The sequence below is a fragment of the Ctenopharyngodon idella genome, chromosome 17 (assembly GCF_019924925.1).
Source record: "Ctenopharyngodon idella isolate HZGC_01 chromosome 17, HZGC01, whole genome shotgun sequence".
Lineage (NCBI taxonomy): Eukaryota > Metazoa > Chordata > Actinopteri > Cypriniformes > Xenocyprididae > Ctenopharyngodon > Ctenopharyngodon idella.
In genome coordinates this window covers 32,569,108-32,588,488 of record NC_067236.1, presented here as the reverse complement: position 1 = coordinate 32,588,488, position 19,381 = coordinate 32,569,108, and the positions used below count along the sequence as shown (strand labels likewise).

General features: G+C 38.7%; 1 protein-coding gene across 4 annotated transcripts in view; it reads left to right on the top strand.

Annotated features, from left to right (window-relative positions):
* Window positions 1–19,381, top strand: part of cdin1 (CDAN1 interacting nuclease 1) — a 95,266-nt gene that overhangs the window by 62,269 nt on the left and 13,616 nt on the right. Inside the window, exon 12 of one of the 4 annotated variants that reach the window (XM_051868248.1) lies at window positions 3,128–3,158. The exons of 2 other annotated variants lie outside the window; for them this stretch is intronic. In XM_051868248.1, coding sequence (XP_051724208.1) covers window positions 3,128–3,143 — 16 coding nt within the window. In that variant the 3' untranslated portion in view covers window positions 3,144–3,158. Of the gene's footprint in view, window positions 1–1,841; window positions 1,909–3,127; window positions 3,159–19,381 lie in introns of those variants that run through there. One more of the 4 variants, XM_051868247.1, reaches the window with a different exon arrangement.

Sequence of the window (19,381 nt, the reverse complement as noted above, 5' to 3'; positions counted from 1 at the left end):
AACCACGGCCCATTATTGGATTTCTAGCAGAAGCGGTCAGATTTTGATTTTTTATTTGTTGGTATTTAATAGAATCCATGATACCATGTATCTGAACAAGATGTCCAAGACCTCCAGAAGAAAAATAGGCCCACAACCTTAAAGATCCAGCAGTATATTTAACCGTGGGCATGGGGTACTTTTTATCCATGTGTGCACCAAACCCATCTGGTGGGTTTGCTGCCAAAAAGCTCTTTTTTTTGTTTCATCTGACAACTGAATATGCTGGAGATTGTTTCTGGATGAGAGAGGAGGATTTTTCTTGAAACCCTCCCGAACAACTTGTGGGGATGTAGGTGCTGTTTGATATTTTTTTTTTAGGCTTTCTGAGACTCGAGACTCAACTAATCTCTGCAATTCTCCAGCTGTGATCCTTGGAGAGTCTTTGTCCACTCAAACTCTACTCCTCACTGCGCATTAGGACGATTTAGACACACATCCTCTTCCAGGCAGATTTGTAACATGTTTAGTCGATTGGAACTTCTTAATTATTGCCCTGATGGTGGAAATGGGGATTTTCAATGCTTTAGCTATTTTCTTATAGCCATTTTCTATTTTGTGAAGCTCAACAATCTTTTGCTGCACATCAGAACTATATTCTTTGGTTTTACTCATTGTGATGAATGTTTAAGGGAATTTGGCCTTTGTGTTTCCTCATGTTTATACTCCTGTCATGGCTGGACAATTTCATGTTCATGATCACCCTGGTGTGCCAAAAAAAAATGTAAATATGAATGGGAATATACTTCAGAGATATTTTACTCATAAAAAATTCTAGGGGTGCCAATAATTGTGGCCAATGTGTTTTGGAGAAAAGTATTTATTTTATAATGTGATTAATGTGTAGGTGGAAGTAGGTGGTAGTGCGAAAAACTCCATCACATTTTCTCCTCCGACTTCAAAATCGTCCGACATCGTTTTTACCTTTTTTTGTAAAGGCCGTTTGACTTAATCTTTGTATGTTTGCTTTGTAAACACTGTACATGGTACTTCCGCCTACGTCACGCGTGACCTTTCCCACCTTATTACATAATGAGTGGAGAAGAGCAGTGCAAGACAAGCATTTGTGGTTAAAAAGTATATAATTCTTTATTTTTTTAGAAAATGACAGATGGTTTCTCTAGATAAGGCTCTTATTCCTCGTCTGGGATCATGTAGAGCTCTTTGAAGCTGCACTGAAACTGACATTTGGACCTTCAACCCGTTGAACCCCAGTGAAGTCCACTATATGGAGAAAAATCCTGGAATGTTTTCCTCAAAAACCTTCATTTCTTTTCGACTGAAGAAAGAAAGACATAAACATCTTGGATGACATGGGGGTGAGTAAATTATCAGGACATTTTAATTCTGAAGTGATCTAATCCTTTCAGAAGTGTGAAGTAGGAAATTTCCAATAGCTCGTGAAGGCAGCGTTACACACATAGAAGAAAATGTTCTATATAGAACCTTCTGTGAGGCACTTCCTGTACAGAACCTTTTAAGGGTTCCCATTTGATTAAATTTTCTGAATTAAACAGTTTGTAAATATACTTTATCACTAGAAAAAAATGAGTAACCCGTTAAACATGGAAGCATTATGAAATCATGTAAGACATTTCTCCTTATATGGAACCTTTTTGGCATTAAGTTTTTTGTTTTGTTTTGTTTTTTAATTGAGTCAAGAACACTAGAGTTCTATATAGAAACCCATTGAACATTTTTTTTTTTTTTTTTTTGTGCTGTTAATTGTTCCTCGTTCTCCCTTAGAGAAATGCAGTGTGTTTTCGCCAAATGACGACTAATTTCCTCTCTGAAACTTGCAGCAGCAGCATTCATCATCCAAACAATAGTGTGGCCAAAACGCGACGCTCATAATAAAGTCTCGTCATGGGTAATGATGCTTCTCCTATAAAGAGCGAAGCAGTGAAGGAGGAGAGACGGTTGCCTGGATCTGATGCTAAAGACGCCGTCGGCCTCACCTTCCCATCAATCTCTGCTGGCTTCGGCAGGCTCCGTGACGGATGTGCGCATAATTGAGTTATCCATCTACTCGGCTATAAGTTGCATTAAAAATTATTCAGCTGATAGTGAATATTAAGCACATAATAAGGCTTGTGTATGTTTTAGTTGAAGTGGGTGAGGTTAAATGTGTCACGTAATGAAATGCGACTCTGGACTGACGCCTCCCCTTCATGAACGACTGCTAGGAGTGACGGCGCACCGGCAAATAAGAAATGGATATATTAAATGTGTCCCTTCATAAGCAGTTTGACTTTTATATTAAAGAAATAGTTCACACACAAATGATCATTCTGTCATCATTTACTCTCACACTTGTGTCGTTCCAACCCCATTTGACTTCCTCTTCAGTTGAACACAAAAGATGATGTTTGAAGGATGTCCATGCTGCTCTTTTACAGCCAAGAGCACTTTAAAAGTTCAATAAACTATTCAATTTACTAAATCGGACTATTATATTATTTCATTACAGGGTTAAATTACACAATGCGTCATTGTTGAAACAAATTATTTCCATTAATCACGAGTACAGCTTCATCTAACTGAATGGGAAAAGACTGAAATCGCTGTTTGTCAAAATTGTGTTTCAGTAACATTTCAGCTCAGGAATAAAATTTGAGACGTCTGCAGTGCATTGTGGAGGAAACATTAGAAGCCTTATAGTGCTTAAATGCAAACACGAAAGAGATTTCAGAGCATTTTGTAGTTGTGCACAAGCAATGAGTGTATTAAAACACATTTTATATGAGCAATATCACACTCATCACATATGGCTGTGATTCGGCCATAGGTATTCGCAGCATGCTGATATACAGCCATATCGCACAGCTACGAGTGTGATATTGCGTTTATACAACTGTCTCGCACTGCGCGAGAGATCACTTCCGTCATCAGAGCGCGTTTTCAGACCTCGCACACCGGAAGCTCAAGGCAGTTGGACATAGTGGTGTATTAGAGGTAAAAAATTATATAAATACTGTTCAGTTTCTCGCACAAACAGATCGTTTCGTGTCTTAGGACATCAATGTTTCATCATGAGCCGCAGGGTTTAATTTGGATTTGTCTGTGTATGTTTTTTGTACTCTTATAGACGAAGTTCCCATTGACATGCATTATACGACTGACAGACCGCAACGGTTGGAGTTAAAAATCATCATTTGCGTTCTACTGAAATGCCCTGGGGGTAAGCAGATAAACATCAAATTTTCATTTTTGGGTGAACTATCTCTTTAATGAAACTTTCACTGAAGTCGAAATGACTAACAGACTCTTCTCAATACCAAACAATACAGCATGTTATTTATATAAAATATAAATTTTTGAACAATAACATTAAAAAGAACAATAGCCATTATAACAGTATAAGAAGTAAAATAGGAAATAAACACAAGCAAACAGTTCAGTCAAACGTACAAAAGCAGCGCTCTAGTTAGTACAGGATTTAATTTCAATGTAAATGTAAAGTTATGAAACTTAATATAGCCATTAAGCCAAATCTAATAGCTCTGGAACAAGTAATAGATTAATAAGACCAAAGATCGACCGTTTGACATACCCAAAGCGAATTATACCTCATGTTTAACCACCATCTACATACAAATTCGCATATCTGAGGTCTAAACAACTATATTCTCCCCTAAAAACTACATTCCGTTACAAAATAACTATCTATAAAAATATGGTGTGTTTGCTCGTCCGCCATGACACTTGCTGTGAGAATGCTGACAGCGGAGCAATCTACTACTGCTATAGCATAAAATGTTTTAACATGCGTTTTCTGTAGCCCAAGTCTAATGAGTTGATGGTTATTCCAAGCGAAGTCACATTTAAAAAGAGCAGTTTCTGTTGTCGTTCCAGTAGCTCCAGAATTGTTGGTTTCGACCAATGATTTTTATTTCAGTGCATCATTAATTGTGGATTGTTTTTGAATGTGCGTGTGAATATGCGAGTGTCGTCCTTCCTCAGCTTTGTAGATCTGGAGGTTTTTTCTGTAGTGCTCATGTATCAGAGCTGAGCATGTTGGCGCTCGTAATAGAGGCTGCTAAAGGTTAGATCTGATAAAACGCTGTCAGGAGTTGACAAAGATGATGAATGACCATATAAACCACAGTATGGCTCATTTCTCCCTTCGGTCACATAGGGTTAATACTCTCAGTTTTGTCATATATATTCTGTGGCTTGACCTCTTGGAAATTGTTGACCCGATCATTTGTGTTATATTTTCTTGAAATCTTTTTGAGACATTTTTTGATGACAATCGTTGGCAATAGCATTAGACTCCCAATAATATCAGGCCCCCAGACTGGATCATTTATTTCATATTTTCAAAGAGCATGTGAGTAAACAGTCTGACAGACTTTATACCTTGATCACATCCTGTTCATGTATAATTTGAAAGATTTACTGAATTCTCTTTGAAGAATCGGATAAATATAATTCTCTCTGGTCAGTCAACATCAGACAGTTTATTCAAGATTTATACATTTTAATGTTTTACATTTAAGATGGATACATTTTAAATGTTTTACAATTAAAAATGTATGCATTTTAATGTTTTAAATTGAAAGATTTATAAATTTCAGGTTTTTATATCCAGTGACTTCTCAGTTCTGGTGTGTTTCTGTGTTAAAACGTCTCTTCTCAGTATCTTATGTCTCATGTTTCCTCGCTGTCCACTCTTACTTCTAGCTGTTCATGTTGGCATGAGTTTGTAGCTGTTCTTGCTAGTGGTCATTTGTTGTCATTTCGTTCAGTATTATGATGGTTGTTAACATCAGTCCTCTTATATGTCTGGTTCATCTTGCGTAAAAAACAATAATCGTGCTTCTTTGCTCAACTTTTCTAGAGTAGCAGCAGAAGCTTTGCTTTCTCTCACTTGATTCTTCCATATGCTTTTGATCTTTTTTCATACACATTGTTCAGAATCTATAGTCGAGCTTTGCATTCTTGTGACAGTTTAACCGTAAAGAGCTCTGAAGAAGCCAAGTTGACACGACAGTATGACGTCAGGAAATCTTTTTGGGATTTGTGGACCCTGGCATATGACATTTAACACCGCAACCCACCCCAGTGCAGCGAGAGACATCTGACACGCACCTCTGAATGCTAATACCACATGACAAGATGCTTTCATGCTTTAAGGATTTCAATGCATATTTAGGGACATTGTTTAATGCGCTCCGCATGTAATCCGCACACTTCAGGTCCCCATCAGCTGTGGGATTTAGCTCCCGCTAAGCCTCCATTTCATCTATTTATTTTCCAGGTTTGCTCCCGACGCATTAAACAAATTTGTCATTTCAAGTTGAGGTTAAGAATGATTTTGACACCAACACTCTGCTTAAAGTGAAAATAAAACACTTCCAAGCTGGGGGAAGGCAGTATATGACTTAGTGAAGTTTAAAAAAAGAAGGCCTACAGTGAAATAAACTTTTCAAAGCTAACTTTTTGTCCATTTTACTTTGTTTTTCAACATGATTATACCTAGTCTTACATTAGCTGCACCGTCTAGTTATTCCAGGCACAAGTACACTATATATATATATATATATATATATATATATATATATATATATATATATATATATATATGAAGGCCTGAGGTGTTGTATTCAATATTCAAGTCTGTTAATATGTTAATAATCAGTGCTGCAGACAGTATCATCAAAACATCCCCTATCTTCTCATGTCTTGATTGCTTTAATCCTTTTTAACTGGATCGCTAGTGTGTCTGACCTTGATTACATATTAGTTAAAGCCTAATCAGAGATGTATTAGGATGGGAACTTTGACCTTTGATTTCCCTCATTAATTCTTAATGTTTGCGGTCATATAAGCACTCCGTCTCTTTTGATGAACGTCACGTGGAAGCTGGAAGCTGACGGTGACCTTTGCTCTTTTATACGTTATAAAGGCAGGCCAGAGTACATCTGTGTGACATTCTCTCATCCGCTGGCTACAGAGATGTGTGTTGAAGACTCCTCTTGATAAGACCCTGTGCCTGCTGTTACACAAGGCCTTTATTACCAGGTCACCAATAACCCTGTTCCTGAAGCTCAAACAGCAGAGCGTAGCACTCGCAACACAGAGGTCATGGGTTTGAATCCCTGCATCAAATGCATCAACTGATCAAATATGTATTTTCCATGCAATGTAAGTCATATTGGATCATCATTTGCAATCACCATGTCATTTCAAAGCTGTGTGACACTTATTTATTTATTTATTTATTTTTTATTTTTTTCATATTTGCACCTTTTGTTATGACACGTAAGAATAAGTGATGTTTAGTGTTATTGTAGATAAATCAGACATTATATATATATATATATATATATATATATATATATATATATATATATATATATATATATATATATATATATATATAAAATGCAATCAAAGAATCTGTGAACAATATGGTTTACATTTAGATCTATTTATCACCCAAATCATATCACTCAAAAGAACCGTTTTTGGTTCCCCAAAGAACCTTTTAATGATCAGTTCTTAAAAGAACCATTTAGTGTGAAGAACATTTTAATAATAATAATAATCTAAAGAACCTTTTTCCACTGTAAAGAGCCTTTTCACAATGGAAGATCCCGTGGATATTAAAGGTTCTTCATGGAACCAAAGATGCCAATAATGAACCTTGATTTTCAAGAGTGAATTACCTTCAAAAGACCTGGAATATAGCACATGAGTCATATGGTCTACTGTTTTAGTGCTTTCATGTTGTTGTTGTTGTTTTGTCTCTCTGTAGATTGACAGCCACTGGTCACCTTCTGCTTTCATTGTACAGTATGTAAAAGAGCAGTGTTCTGCTGAACATCTGCTCCTGTTCCACTAAAGAGAGAAGTCAAATACATTTGATTCTAATAGTTCTATTTTAAAGGGGACCTGCCCCATTTACAAGATGTAATATAAGTCTCTGGTGTCCCCAGAATGTGTCTGTGAAGTTTCAGCTCAAAATACCCCACAGATCATTTATTATAGCTTGTCAAATTTGCCTCTATTTGGGTGGGAGTAAAAACACGCTGTTTTTTTGTGTGTGTCCCTTTAAATGCAAATGAGCTGCTGCTCCCGGCCCCCTTTCCAGAAGAGGGCGGAGCTTTAACAGCTCACGCTTGGGTCGCTTAACAACAACAAAGCTGGAGAATCTCACGCAGCCAAAATGAGGATTGTCAGTAACGGTGTTCAGCCTTACATTGTTCAAACTGGAGTCGACACTGATGGAGAGACTCAGGAAGAAGTTACAACTTTTAGAATCAAACTGGATGTTTCTGAATGGTTAGTGGATAAATTTATGTAGTTGCTGTGGAGTTGATTCAACTCGTCTACTAGCATGTGCCGTCATGTTCATCTTTTGTGCAAATCCAGCATTGAATTGACCCTCGTTTGTGAAGCAGTCCGGTGTAAAATGACGGCATGACAACAACACTCTACTACAACAACTCTTCCTCTTCTTTAAAGCAGCACAACATGGCCTCGCCCCCTTTGTTGTGTGTCCTTTGGGGTTTGTGATGTCACCAACCCGGGAAGAAGCTTGTTGTAGTCCCTACCAACCGTTTATTGTAGTTCTTAAAAAGTGATTTCTGTAAAAGAAAATATCTCCCTTTGCACTGAACTTTGAGCGTCATAACTTTGCAGATGTTGTTTATGCTCAAACAGCAACATTACACACTAACTAAAGTTAAAAAGGTGAAATCATAACCAAGGACCCCTTTAAATTATTCCTATACAGCTCTGTATTTGCAGTGTCTGCTTTTGTTTCTGATTTAGTTCAGTTGAGCAGTGAAAGCTGGAGTTTGACATCAGCTGCATCTTACATTCACTTCCTCTGGGACTTTAACCAGTTTGAAAACTGTTACCATCAGAAGCAGTTTTGGTGTCCAGGTCTGATCTCCACCATCTCTGAGCACCGTCCAAACTACAACTGTGCACATCTGAAGATCTGTGGATGTGTTTACTCTAGCAGAGCTCTCGTGTACAGTCATAATTTCCATGTCCAGGAATGTCTCTTTAAATCACAGTGGGTTCTAGATCCGTCTGCAGTCTAGCAGGAGGCACACACAGCACCTTCCCTAATTTGGTGATGAGTGTTTGGTAATCAGTGAAGTTGACGGCAGTTCACCGTCTCCAGAGAGCAGTTTATAATTCTGAATAACGACGGCAGCCCGGACGAACACAAACACTCACATCTAAATCCTCAAAACAATAGCTTAGCCAAAAAGAAAAAGTCTGTCATCATTTATTCTCATGCCATTCTGACCTTTCTTCTATTGATCACAAAATGAGATGTTTGAGCATCCCATTCAACAAAACTACTTCATGATTTATAGGACCAAAAGGCAGCAAAACAGTATCATAACAGTAGTCCACATGACTAGTGCACTACTCTCTTAAAAATAAATGTTCTTTATTGGGATCCATGAAGAACTTTTGGCATCCATGGAATCTTTCCATTTCACAAAAGGTTCTTTATAGTGGAAAAAGATTCTTTAGATTATTCAAATGTTCTTCACACTAAGAAAAAATGGTTCTTTTAAGAACTGATCACTGAAAGGTTCTTTGAGGAACCAAAATGGTTCTTCTGTGGCATTGCTGTGAAAACCCCCTTTAGGAACCTTTAAGTTTAAGAGTGTTTTCTGAAAATATTTGATAGTTTTTGTGAGAAACAGACCCAAATTTAAGGTCGTTTTAAACCTGTAGATCATTTGCTTTGTTCCGAAACAGGGATTAAAATTGTTACAGTGTTGCAATTTCTTCTTGGTTCGGTTCACTTTCACAAGGCAACGTTTCTAAATAGACAAAAAGTTGTTAATACAAGTCACATGCGAGTGAAATGTCCTCTCTTTAGTGTGCTCCTGTTTATGTTCTGGGATTCCATTCACATCCGTCAGGATTAAATCAGATGGTTAAAGCCAATCTCTTTGAGTCGCTTGCTAAACACCTTCTAAACTTCAGTATTTTTGTGTGTTTTGGACAGTTGTACTGTAATATGTTCGTCCGACCACATTTCACTTTGTCTTTTATAGCATAAATAAGTAACAAGCACACTGTCAAATAAAGAGTTACTGAATAATGTTGCAGGTTTATAACATGATTACAAAACTCAAATTTTTGCATGAACTGTTCCTTTAAGCTTCCGATTTTCTTCCGCTTTTAATTCACATCGTGTCATGTCGCATCATGTTCATTGGAAACATTTGCTTGAAGAGTCACCTCATGTACGCAATGGAAAAAAAAAAAAAAAAAATCCCTGAGAGAATGTTTGTGCAGTTAGCTGAAATATGACCGAGCTTGTCAAAAGGCAGTTTGAATAAGAAAGCAAACATATTTTAATCAAGACTTGGACAGAAAGGGGTCACCGAATCACAGCATTTGATGTCACGCTCGTTTTTTGCATCCATTTCGATGGCACTGCGTGGAAAGTTACCCATGACCCCATCCTAAAAAGGAAGCGGAGGGTTGAATGAATAACTGCTGCGAGGTCTTAGCATGTTAAATGCTGTAATCTTCCCCTTATTTCCCTTCCTGTCGGCCCTCCTCTCAACTTCAACCTCCAACCCTTCCCTACATGCATCACGGCAAATGAAAGCCGCCCGTGGCATTAGACGGGAGGGCAGAAAGCCCCTGGGTCCCGTCCAGAGACGCTAGCGCCGGCCCGCCCATAACGAGCGCTTTCACGGCGCGTGGGGAGGAGATACGAGGGGCTGTAAATTGTGTTTGACAGTGTGGCTACAGTTGTTTCGTCATAGCTTGTCTTTAGTTATTACTGAGACTTCCTCGCCGTGCAGATAAGGGCCGCGACTTCAACATACCAAGGTGTGCACTGTCGACACAACGCTCTTATCACCTTAATTGATTTAGAGCAAACTCCTTTGACACGGGTCATTGTGCGCTGAAGTTATCCATCACCTGGGCGTTTGATTTCTGCCCACGTCTGTCTCCAGTGTGTCTACATGCAGACGGGCGCCGGCGGAGGAACTGGTTCAGAGGGCACCGCCGTCACCGCAACACCATTTCTTAACAGTTTTGATGCTGATATGGCTGGAACATGCATGAACAACGTATCGAGCAACAGTCCTCATTTTTATATTTGAATTCCCATGTTCAGAGAAGGATGTTAATTGTGTGTCCAGCACTGCAAAAAAAAAATTCAGTCTCGTTTTCCAGTACAAATATCTAAACATTCCTACATCAGAATAGATTTACTTGAAGCAAAACGACCTAAGGTTATGCTTTAAAACAAGAATAAATATCTGCCAATGGGCTCAGAAAAATGAACTTAATTCAAAGGGAAAGCAAGATTATTTTTATGAGGAAAGCGTTATTTTTATAAGCAGAAACTCTTTTACTTTTGTTACATTTTTTGAAAACCAAGACTTAATATCTAAAGTCATTTTGCTTCTCTTGATTTAGAAATATTTACATATTTGTAAATTATTTTTTGCAGTGAGAAGATGGATGTTTACACAGACTCCAACTTGGAGTTCAAGTGTCAAGTTTTTCCTGGAACGGAAAGCGACGGAATTATACTTCCAATGCGCTATGATTTGTTATCATACGTGTCAGCTTTTTCATAGCTGCCGAATTGACAAAATTGACAGAGGCAGTTGCATTATTTTCTATGAAACATGCATGCTAAAAATAGTTCCTGGAATAAACAGCCTTCATATTAGGACACACTGACACATACCTCACACGCTCCCTCTGCATTAGTGTGACTGCAGTAATTACACGTCACTTCATAATCATATCTGTGGCAGGTAGTCTGCAAGCCTCCTGATTTCATGCGGCGGATCTGGGATAAATACGCGGTCCGCTTAAAAACATTTTTATGGTTCTCTCCTCACATTAAGCGTCTGGGAGACCCGACTCTAAAACACGTCCGATCTCATTACACAAATGTGGATATGCTAAATTAGGTTGAGTGTGCTTATGCCCACCGCCCCCCCTTGAACCGCCGCCGACTCACGTGTTCGCCGCAAATGTAGGTCTTTAACTCGTGGAAGTTGTCTCAAGTTTTATCCCTTTGGAAGATAATGTGGTTTTGCAATTCAAATATTTGCTCGTTCTGTTTCCCGGTGCAAAGCAGCTTTGAAGCCTCGCGCTTCTGTCGTCGCCGGTGACAGTGTGAGCGTGACAGCACTAGTGCATGCTCCGTATTAAAAATACTGCAGGAACGCCACATCAAAACGCATGCAAATGGTTTGCTTTTGGTTGCCAGTGAAGGATAAACAGCTCGAACCAGGGCTACTTATGACGGCTGATGGGTTGATGAGCTAATGAACAGGCACTTTAAGAGCTCTTCAGACTGGAGTGTGTTCACTACCAAGGCCTCATTAATTAACCTGATTCTGTTCCTTCAATGGAGGTCTTCTCTAGTGGATCTGTTGCTCTACACAAACACCACAGACTGTTTTCAGATGCGAATCCCCAGCCTGTACTCTTGCTTTTCTAAAGAAACTGTCCCTTGAGCAGTGGTAGCTCTCGGCTCAATGTCGCCAGCTTTTCTGAATATACAGAATATATAAGACAGTTAAAAATGAAGAAATTTACTAGCAATTTCTGAGGGAAAATTGTTTCAATCCTACACCATTTTTTTTTTTTTTTGTGTGTGTGTATTGAGCATAAAATCCGCAAACACAAATATTGGTGCATTTTTAATTAGGCTGAGCTACTTTTTCAATGTTGAATGAAATGTATTAATAAAAAGCTTTGCTCTTGGTTTCTCCAAAATCTTGGGCGAATTGTTCTTGTAAATTTGGCCAGTACAAAGTATCTTGGAGCTGCTGCCTACTGTTTACGTTCAGATCATCCTGTGACACATTAAATGCCCCGTATGGTTTGGATCAGAGCTTTTGTGCATTTCAGTGTGGCTGCTGCTCACGTGGCCTTTCGATTCAGTGTGTTTTCATGTAGAGATTGACTGTTATTCTGTTCCTTTGTTCAACACAATGAACGTCTTCTCTAGTGGATCGGTTGCTCTACAAAAACACTTCTTGACTTTTTTCAGATGCGTCACCACTGGACGTAAATCCACGGCCCATACTCTTGCTTTTCTAAAGCAAATGTCCCGTGAGCAGCTGTAGCTCAATGACCTCGGACCCGTCGCCGGCCTTTCTGAACATACAGAATATATAAGACAATTGAGAATTGCCTTTGCGGCAAGAAGTCCCTGCTCCCGGAACCCTGTAATTTCATCCCATTTTTATTCTTCCTCTCTTCTTCTCCTCCCCCCAACAGCAATTAATCTCATTTTTAGTACAATTTCCAGCCCTTTGCTGGAGTCAGCCGGAGTCCTGTGTTTTGTTCCTATTTGGCCCGGTTCCTGTGCATAGTCATTAAAGGCCCAATTAATGTCACCCTGTAGCTGAAGAGTGCTCATTTTTATTGGGGAGCTGACAGTTGCCGCCACGAGTGGCGCAGTGTAATATGCATTAATTGCCCCGTAACACTGGTAATTACCAGTTCTTCAAGCCTCTCAGTAAACTGTCATGCCCAGACAAGACTGCTTTGAAATAGATTACTCATTAGGGAGAGCTGCCCTATTTTCCAAAGGGGCTCGCTGTGTTGGCACAAAAAAAAAAAAAAAGATTCGGGTACTAAACAAATAGTTGCCAAGAGCAATTTCCTATTACAACTTCCCAGTGACTGCCTTTCTCTCCCATCTTTCTTTTTGTCGCTCATGGGAGGGTGGCGACGGGGGTCCACCTCCGTAATGGCCCCTGGCTCTCACTGGACACCTGTTCGTGTTACCTGTAGATGCTGACCGCTTCTAAAAAGGCTGGCTGAGTTCTTCAGCTCTGCTCAGAAATATCACCCACGTCTACTAGTGTTGTCACAGTACTGGAATTTATAACTTCGATACGAAAAATATTGATATTCGATACCATTTTTGATACCACGGAGAAAACTGCCATATAGATATTTTTATTATCTCATAATGTTTTGGTAATTTTGTTTCAATAGCTTACACACAGCGCAGCGAGGGTTTATTTGGAACTTTGAACTAAATTTACAAAAAGAAAAAAGAAAAGAAAAAAAGACAAGTAAACAGTCAAATAAAATAAGAACAAATAAACAAATTGCAAATGATAGCGCAAATAAATACAATACAATACAGAGACGAATAAAATGAACACAGACTCATGGGGCGTTCACACCAGACGCGACTTGTGTAAATAAATAGCGCTATTCGCGCGTGGTTGGACGCTTGAACATTTTGAGTTTACTCGCTTCATTCGCGCTTAAAATTCACTTCACAACAGACGTGAATTCGCGTCATGAGAGGGGCGTCTGCCAGGCGGCTCCAGTCTCGTTTCTGCACACTTCACACATCAGGTTTGAGACTCCAGAGTTTGACTTCTGCATGCTGCTAAGCTAATATTGTGGTACTCTAACAGGCATAAAATACACAGCACACAAAATACTGGTGCAGAGTCCGAAATTTACTTTTCCTTTAAGCAGCAATATATGCTCCCTGGAATTGATTTCCATGCTCTTGGAAAAGTTTTTTTTTTTTTTTTTTTTTTAATAACCTTTGTAAGGGCAATTTTCATAATTATCTTATATCTTAATAAATGTATCTATGTTGTCTTATGTCAAATATTTGAATTTATTAAATTAATCAGAATACTATAGACTGTTAGCAATAAAATTGTATCGACATCAACAAAAGCCATCTTTATGCTGCAAAGATGAAACAGAAGATGCATCTGACATGGTATTTGATTTAGACTGTTTAATGCTGCTCAAAGGTGGCACACAGTACATGTACTTACCTGACAGTTGCATATTCTTATGTAATTTTTAGGGCTGTCGATTTAACGTGTTAATTTGCTGTGATAAATTATGGAAAAGATAACACATTAAAATGATTAGCGCTTTTAACGCAGCCTGCCCGTCCAGACCTGAAGGTCACCTTACACTGCATGCAGTTTAGTGACGAACATGATGCAGGGCAACGACTGACCGTGTGATGAAGCCTATTAGAATGCAGTTAAAATGCCACTAAAGTTCAAGATATGAGGACACAAAATACCACTGTGTGGGTTATTGTCTTATGTTTATATCATATGATATAGTTTAGCAATATCACACGAGCAAGAGTGCTGTTTTTTTTCCTGAATATCTGCACGAATGCAAATATGATATTGATATTATACAACAGTTAACAGTTGAGTTAATTTTGTGTTACACTTCAGACACAATATTGGCTGTTTTTGCTAAATTTCCCCAATGAAAATAGCTCCAAACAAAGGCACAACAGAATTGTTGTGGGCCTCTAAACAACACACAGCGGTGTTTCATTACTGAGTGAATCCGAATTCAGTGAGCCAATGATTCAGTGACTCGTTTCAGCTTCGTTCCTGAATGAATCAGCCATTTGAACGAATTGGTTGAATGAATGATTCAATGACTCACTCATTAATCACCTACTGATGGTTATAGTTTCATACTGTATTTAAAGGGTCATTTCATTTTTCATTCATATTCATACCACCTCTGCATTAAACAGTCTGTGTAAATAAACTGTACCTAAATGCCACTTCAGAGGCAGCTTCTGAAAAAAAAAATTGTTATGGCCACAATGTAGCTCTAAAATATTGTGTAATAAATTCTGTTGAATCAATATATTTCTTTCTAAAGCAATTTTTTGTAATGTCTATTCAATGCTTTTCTCATCTAACACAATAATGACTTTAAATTATCTTTTGGGGGTAGTTTCCCGATTAACTTGCAATTAATTTGATTGATTAATCGGCACAACATGTAATTAAGTAGATAAAAAAAAATTAAAAATTTAGTCGCTTGACAGCCGTAGTAATTTTAAATAGCCTATATAAAGTATATAAATTATAAAATTAAAAAAGGGACTGTTTGTTGGTGCATTTTTAATTAGACTGAACTATTATTTATTTTTTATTTTTTTTTACATTACAATATTGAAAGAAATATATTTATAAATATAACATTGCTCTTGCCTTCACCATCTTGGATGGATTCTTCACAGATCTTGTGCTTAGAATTATAATTTGGAAAATCTTGGAGCCGCTGCTTACTGTTTGTGTTCAGATTCGGTCCATGCGCCGTAGAGTTTGGTCCAGAGCTGCTGCTGCTCACGTGTCCTCTCCATTCAGTGTGTTTCTGTACAGAAATTGCATGTTAATAATAGAATATGTGAGCACAGAGAGGTCGTGGATGTCAATACAATAAGAACACGTGTAATGGCGGCGTGGGCGTTCACATCAGTCTTTGATAAGAAAGGAGACACCAAACCAAACCAAACATCAGGCTACGGGGACCTTGATCTGCTTTGCAGTATTTCTTTATGGAGGTGTTTGGGTGCACATCTACTCCTAAAGCCCATTTCCGCCCTAACAGAAGAACGCACAGCGGCACCGTCGTTTTATCTCCTCACAGCACCTGCTGCAGGCAATCTGCCGGCCGTCCCTTCAAATGAGTTTTGTCAGAGCCTTTCACATGCTCAGCCTGCGATGTGCTAATGAAAGGAGATGGTACAATTTCAAGAGAGCAGGTAGCAGAGAGCGCGGCCCAGCTGAGCTGCACGACAACAGGGAAACCGCGACCCTCTGTCGCTGATGAACCTTATTATGCCTTTCATTAACGCACATGATCTGTGTGTGTGTGTGTGTTTGTGTTGCTTGAGCACTTATCAAATTGTTTATGACAGAACTAATTGGGCTAATTGAAGACATTAAGATTACCTGTCAGCTATATGTACCCAAACCGCACGTCCGGTTGACAGCCGGTGACAAGCGCGGGACCCGTGGCATCAGTCATACAGAGGACGGGGGCCGCTCTAATTTGATGTGGACAGGCTTCACGGGGCAGAGCGAGCGGCTAAATGGAGCGCCCGTGGGGGAGCGTCTGCGCTCCGGACCGCTCTAATGGAGTCCCCTTTGGCTCCCTGACAGAGAGATGAGGCAATTTGAGGCGAAAAGTGAAAAGGGCTCCGGCCTTGATTTTTTTCCCAAGTGTTTTAGGAACATCAGAGCAGAATAAATGTCTGCAGGCTGCCGTCGCTTCAGCTTTAACAGAGGACACAAGTGCAGCTGACGCTGTGATGCATGCCGCTCATAGACAGTGTTTGTACACTTTACGTGAAAACGTGTGTATGCATATGTATTTAAATATCATTTGACATGACAGAACATGCAATAACTAGAGCTTGGGTTTAACGTGTAAAAAAAAAAAAACCTTACTCATGCAGTAAGGCAGGAAACGCACATCAAGCCAGCTTTATTTCTATAGCGCTTTATACAATGCAGATTGTTTCAAAGCAGGTTCACAATAATAAACAGGAAATCAGTGATTCAGATTTCATCAAATATGAGACAAATTCAAGTTATGCTGTAAAGCAGCTCTACAGAAGACAATAGTGTCATTATTCAGATCAAGTTTTGTTCTCATCTGATAGTGTCAGCGCAGTAATATTGATAATATTGTTTTATCAAACACACAGGACGAGGCATTCACGTGTGCAGGACGGAGTGCAGTACAATTTCGACTTCTAAAGGTTTTTAAACGCTAGAAATCATACACTTGTCGACTTTGTAAATTGTTACTGGGAAAAACTGGGCATCATTCACTAAATAACTAAGGATCACACACTATCAGACTTTCACAACAAACTCTTGCAGAAACACGCGGGTCGCTGCTCTGAGACACGTGACAAATCAAAACGTTCTAGAATCGTCTCGAAATATCAAACACGTTTGATCTCTGATTGGATGGAATCAAAGTATGTTCCCATCATACGCTTTGCGATTTTTCCCTCATGTCGTTCCAAACTCATAACGCTTTGATTAAAGATTAGTTCACTTCAGAATTAAAAGTTCAACGGGTTGAAGGTCCAAATGTCAGTTTCAGTGCAGCTTCAAAGAGCTCTACACGATCCCAGACGAGGAATAAGGGTCTTATCTAGAGAAACCATCGGCCATTTTTTATAAAAAAATAAAAATGTGTATACTTTTTAACCACAAATGCTTGTCTTGCACTGCTCTGCGATGCGCCACATATTACGGAAAGGAAACCTAAAAGATCCAAAAAGGTTATAAAGGTGTCTCAAAACGATTCCATATGAATCACAGTTTAATACATGTCTTGAGATATGATCACTTTATATGGTGAACAGATTTAATTTAGTTTATTCACATATAAACACGTACTGTATATAGAACACATCACATATGGTAAACACGGAAGCTCATGCATGCATCACGTGTGTAGGTCATTGTTTAATTGCGAATAAAAGCTTAAATTAAATCTGTTCATCATATAATGCATTCATATCTTTTCACAAGACTTGGATTAAACCGCTCCATTCATATGGATTTGTTTTATGATTCTTTATGACCTTATTTGGAGCTTTTAAGTTTTTAGTTGCATGGACTTTCGGTGGAAACCTCTCAGGTTTCGTTAAAAATATCTTCATTCGTGTTTCGAAGATTAACCAAAGTCTTTGGAACAACACGAGTGAATGATGACAAGATTTTCTTTTCTTTTTTCTTTTTTTTTTGGTGAACCATCCCCTAAAGTCTACCTCACCCAAATTGATGTACAAAAATGTGCTGTGGAATGAAGGCCAGTGATCAGCTGATCCGTGATATGAAATCAACAAAAACTGTGCATTGATTTCTAAAGACGCTTTTCATCTACTCAATGATTTACACACCTGCCACAAATAATGTCTGTGAATTCTTTATTTGGGTGCTTTTCTCAGCAAATATTGATGAGATTACTTGCAATTTATTCAGCTTAGCAATCAGTTCATTTGATTTAAATCTCTTGACAGCCCTAAAAATAACAGTTGAAGTGCCCCAAGGTCTGTCAGCATGGATGAAAGAAAAGGTCCAGTCTGTCTGTTGCTCTGTCTGTATAACCTTCAGACTTCAAGACTATTACACTTTTAATTTTGCAACTAAAATTTGGCATTTACGTAAATCTCTCTCTGAATTTAATTCCGATTTAATTTCCTACTACTGCGGCCATAAAGTTCTACATCCTTTTTGCAGCCTTTAATTCAAATCGATGAACTGAATGGGAATTTAAAAGGCGTTCTCAGTTCAGTTTCTTTCTCCAGCAGGACAGCGACTCAAATCCTTCTGAAAACCCTCTCTAAAGGGTTGGTCACGGCGGATTTACTCTTCCGTTCATTTCCATTAATATGTGAATGAGGGAGAGCGGCTACGCAAGCGCTGGTGCACAATAGTTGATTTGGATTCTTACCTACATATTTGTTTAGCGAAAAGACCAATAGAGTATCTAAACACCATCGACTGAACATCTAACATGAAGGAAACTCAATATGAGTTTAAAAGACAACAAATTTCATGTAAAGAGAGAAGCTGGTTTGTAGTGTCACAGTAAACTTTTTTTTTTTTTTTTTTTTTTACATTTGGAATTTATTTTTATTTATTGCAAGTGTTGCCCATAAATATATAGTTTTTATATATAAATGTATATTTAGAGCCTTAGGAACAGAAACTGTTTGATAGGTTTTTAAATTCTGTACAGAAGCACCATGTCGTCGTCTCTGCCCCCCTTCCTCTTCCCGTTCCTTAAGCTCTGAAAGGTCACCGCTGTCATCCTCGGAGAGCCTTGTGTTTGTTTCCTTTTGAAAACAGGGTTAAACTGTCGGACTGACAAACCCCTGAGCCCACCAACCTCAACAACCTCCAAACGAGTGACAATCAGTCCAGACCGCCCGAGGGACGCTGCTTGGCTTTGCCGTGACCCCTTCTTGTCGCTGTTTGATTCCTTTATTCCATGTTTGGAGTATTTAAGGTCCAGTTTGATCCTCTGGATAATTAGTTTAGCCGCAGTCTCGTGTCTCGCAGGCTTTGGAGGCCCAGAGGTGGACTCTTCACCCACTTGAGATTTGTTTGCTTTGCAAATTTTTTAAAATGACAATGAAATCTGATTTGCAGTGCAGCTTGTAAGTGAAAACATTGAGCAGCGTTTATCTCCAGTGCTGCTTCAGCCATCCATTCAATCACAAGCTGATAAGGGGTGTTTTTTTGTTTTGTTTTTTTTTCTTACCAAAAATTACAAATACAGTTTTAAACCCTGGTTTGTGGGTTTGTCATGCAATTTCCTTGCAATAAACATTTAAAAAAAAAACTCAGCATTTAGGAGTTTGTATTCCAGCATGGATAACAGGGTTGAAATTACATTCATGGAAGCTGCTGAAAGATAATTTTTTCTTACTAAAACAAAAGGAATTAAAGTGCAAAGTTTCTGCCATCTCTTCATTAGAAGTATTTGAAGGCTTGGTGAAATCCTCTCAGCGCTCATCAGATTGAGTGTT